The sequence below is a fragment of the Crocuta crocuta genome, unplaced genomic scaffold (assembly GCF_008692635.1).
Source record: "Crocuta crocuta isolate KB4526 unplaced genomic scaffold, BGI_CrCroc_1.0 scaffold313, whole genome shotgun sequence".
NCBI lineage: Eukaryota > Metazoa > Chordata > Mammalia > Carnivora > Hyaenidae > Crocuta > Crocuta crocuta.
In genome coordinates, this window is record NW_027527814.1 from 906,051 (window position 1) to 909,965 (window position 3,915).

The following is a 3,915-nucleotide window of genomic DNA, read 5'->3' on the forward strand; positions in this document are numbered from 1 at the left end:
CCCTCTCTCTCTGGCCATCCCCTGCTCACGCTGTCTCTCTCTCTCTCCTAGAAATAAAGAAAACATTAAAAAAAAAAAATTAAAAAAAAAAACTCTTCTAGATACAAATAATGAAATAATACAACTAACGTATACATGTTTCTCTAGGTAAAACCCAAGTTTCATCACCAACTCAAAATTTAAGGTTAGTGTTTAAATTTTGCCTTTCAGGCAGAGGTGGATTGTTCAAACACACAGTTAACTAATTTTTATACTGAAAAGGTATATGATCACAAATAATCATGGAAAGTCATCAATTATTTAGATAGATTCTGACTGAAGTCATTGCAATTTACCAATTCTCATCTATTATTAACCTTTAGAAAAACGTATTTGGGACAATGAAAAAGTATATTACTTCTACAAGGATTAACCATGAACACCTGAGCAGTGTGTGAAACTTGGAAAGTGCAGGTACACAGAAGACCATCTCCATGTGGCAAGGAATCCTCTCTGCTCACTGTGACAAAGAATTAGTCATACAAAGTCTCCAAACCAGATGTCACAGCCACTCACAAGAATGGGAATAAATTCCTCAAAACTAGGAACAGCAGGGGCGTTTGGGTGGCTCAGTCAGTTAAGGGTCTGACTTTGGCTCAGGTCATGATCTCAGTTTGTGAGTTTAAGCCCCATGTTGGGGTCTGTGCTGACAGCTTGGAGCCTGGATCCTACTTCAGATTCTGTCTCTCCCTCGCTCTCTGTCCCTCTCCCACTCATTCTCTGTCTCGCAAAAAAAAAAAAAAAATTTTAAAAAAGACTATGAGCAGCAGTAGTGCTTGCTGTACTTTATATTTACAAAAGTTCCAATCAGCAGTGAGGTGCTCTGGCCAAAAAAAGTCCTTTCTCCTACACCTTAACTAACTCTAGCCTCAAACAATATTTGAAATGAGAGAGGTAAAGAAATACATGTCCCCAGGCTCTGCCACTCTAAGAAAAGTGTTGAATACTGTGCATTGACAGACACATATGTGGGTACCCACATGAATGGGTAAGTATGTATATATGGTGTCTATACGATCAAATGCCAAAAGCTTCATTTATCTGGTTAATCATCAATGCTCCATCACAGTTACAGGAATTCAAGTTGTGGGAAGCATGCTAGAGAAGCATAGTGACATATGAAAAACTAGGAAAATAAAATAATACTTAAGTTTGTGGGGTCTCCAAGCCCTTTTGATCTTTTTGATTTTTCTGTTCATTTTCCCTATTTCCTTCTTTCCTTCTGTGTCTTCTTCAATTTCTACTCAGTGACATTTTTCTTCTCCTCTTTAAGTAAAAGCAATTGCCCCAGTCTGAATAAAGTGTTCCCAAATAGTTTTACCTCTTCTAAGAACCTTCCCACTCCACACACACCCCTACTTAAATGAGCCAAAAAAGGAGAGCCACGGCTATGGACAGCTGGCTTGTGCTGGCACACAGCAGGTATACAACTGTTTTTATAATGAAAAAGTACTCACTGTTCAAAACCAAACTACCATCAACTCCAGATACAGACCTCAGAAGATCGACATGCCTCCTCAGGGCACACTCCATAGTAAACCTTCAAAGACTCTGCTTGCCACTGATGGGAAGCAACAGAAGGAAAGCAGCAGAACACATCCAATGTTTCAACCTGTTCTTCCAGTCATGTAAATAACAGGTCACCCAGTCACAAAGACACTCTGCTCTGAAGACAGCCCTAGCAACTGAGTAACCAGTTAGGTCAGAAAATGCCAGGTACCTTACACAAAACAGTGACAGCACTGCCACCAAGGAAGTAATTCAGGATGTTGATTCAGACTAACGGAAGTAGGGCAAAGGTCTATTCCTGGTAGCCATAGGATGACACCCAGCAGCTCATCAAAGCTGTAGCAAGGAAAAAATCTGGGGGCAGGTGGAGTATAACTGGGTTTAAGTTCTGAAAACCCTAGAATAGAAAAAAAAAAAAGTGTTTCCAGCTAGATCTTTCAATATATATAAGGCATCTGCTGTTCCCATAAGGTGCTTCTTAAAATAATTAAGCCGCAATCTATAAAGCCCTGCCCGGACAAAAGGCTTTTGAATGGATCATGTTTCAAGCAGTGCTTGGTTTCTCCTTATCAGACTAGCAGAAACCCTCTCCAGGTTTTCTCCATAGAGTCAAAAATTTCTACTCAAAACACTAAATTTCCAGAACAAGCAAGCAAAGAATAAATAAGCAGATTCTGCACTAAGAAAGACTAGAAGTCTATGTAGATCTCTGTGCAATGTATCTAAGATTTGACCAGCAAAAAATGATCTAGAATCATCTTGTCCCTTGGATAGTCCAAATCAACGCAGATACTGAGAACTCCCAGAGAAGACTATTATTTTCAGGAATCATTCCTAAGCTGGTAAAAATTTCTAGAAATAATCAATAAAAATGCTACTACCTGTCATTTACAAAGCACTTTCATGTGCCAGATTCTGTGCTAACCGCTTCCATACATTCCTCCTTTCATCCTACCCATGATGACGCTGTGAAGCACTTGTATACAAAGCCTAGGTCTGTCTGCTCCTGAAGCCCATAGCCACTATCCTATACCAACAAGAACTAAACAAGCCTCCAAAAGAATGTCAGGAAAACTAGTTATGTTCTAACTAAATTAAATATTACCTAATCCTAGTGGGATTAATACAGGATCAGTTATCAGAAAAAGAATAACAGTTTATGGTGTGCATGGGGATGGGAGTGGGAATAAAAAACCCTATTGAGCGGTTTTAGGAATGTTATTCCTGGTCATCCTTTAAGACCTAGCATACATGTTCTTTTCATAAAAACTTCTTGGGCTAAAAGCAGTGTTTTCCTGAAATGCTTACACTGCTTTCCTGCGCTCCCAGGGCATCTGACTTTTTTGCGTGCATTTTAGTTATGCATGTATATGACAACCTCCACTGGTTATACCACAAGCTCCTTGAAGGCAGACTCTACCTCCAGCTCACATCAGCACAAGAGTCTTGCACAAGGCAAGTGGTCAGTGATTTGTTTCACAAATAAGCCTACTATTTGGTTTCATTCATAAAGTCAGACCAAATACACCGAGTATACCATACTATGAACTCTTCAGAGGCTATGTGTTCCCAGCACCACCAGAGGGCGAACCCTAAATAATGTTTACTTAATAAATCAAACATATTAAGCTTCACTCCTCCTAAAATCCATCATCTATTCAAGCACAGCCACATTAATACCTTTGACAGTGATGCTGTTGTTCCAGGTTTTACGAGTTTGACTCCTGTAGATGCTGAAGAGCTGTTTTCAGGTTTAGTTTTTTCTACGGTTTGCGTTTTGCTTATCCCAGACACTTTAGGCACTGAGCCAACACTCCTGCTTGCTTTCTTCATTCTGGGCTGCCTCTTTATGATGCATTTACAAGCAAATCTGTGAAAAGAAATGGCATTATACTGAGAACACAACTGGAAGAAAGCTCTTTAGAAATCTGTTTCTGAAAATTTTTATTATGAGATAAATAAAACTGTTTAAAAGCTAGATGTTGATACAGGAAATTAAAAGCTGAAAAGGTCTGGGGCGCCTGGGTGGCTTAGTCGGCTAAGCGTCCGACTTTCGCTTAGGTCATGATCTCGCGGTTCATGGGTTTGAGCCCCGCGTCGGGCTCTGTGCTGACTGCCAGCTCAGAGCCTGGAGCCTGTTTCAGTCTGTGACTCCCTCTCTCTCTGATCCTCCCCTGCTCACGCTGTCTCTCTCTCTATCTCCTAGAAATAAATAAAACATTAAAAATTAAAAAAAATAATAAAATAAAAATAAAACATGAAAAGGCCTCAGACTTTTTAATCAAAATACACCCCATGTTTAAGGCTTCCTCCTTAAATCTCTAATGGAACTGGCTAACTACAACACAGCATATGTTATCTTTGGCA

At 39.7% G+C, this 3,915-nt stretch overlaps 1 protein-coding gene across 2 annotated transcripts in view; it reads right to left on the reverse strand.

Annotated features, from left to right (window-relative positions):
• SPECC1L (sperm antigen with calponin homology and coiled-coil domains 1 like) overlaps window positions 1-3,426 on the reverse strand; it is a 100,886-nt gene extending 97,460 nt beyond the window's left edge. Inside the window, exon 1 of one of the 2 annotated variants that reach the window (XM_077775329.1) lies at window positions 3,229-3,426. In XM_077775329.1, the coding sequence (XP_077631455.1) occupies window positions 3,229-3,381 (153 nt within the window). In that variant the 5' untranslated portion in view covers window positions 3,382-3,426. Of the gene's footprint in view, window positions 1-1,759; window positions 1,850-3,228 lie in introns of those variants that run through there. The other variant, XM_077775321.1, reaches the window with a different exon arrangement.
• Window positions 3,427-3,915: the final 489 nt, after the last annotated feature.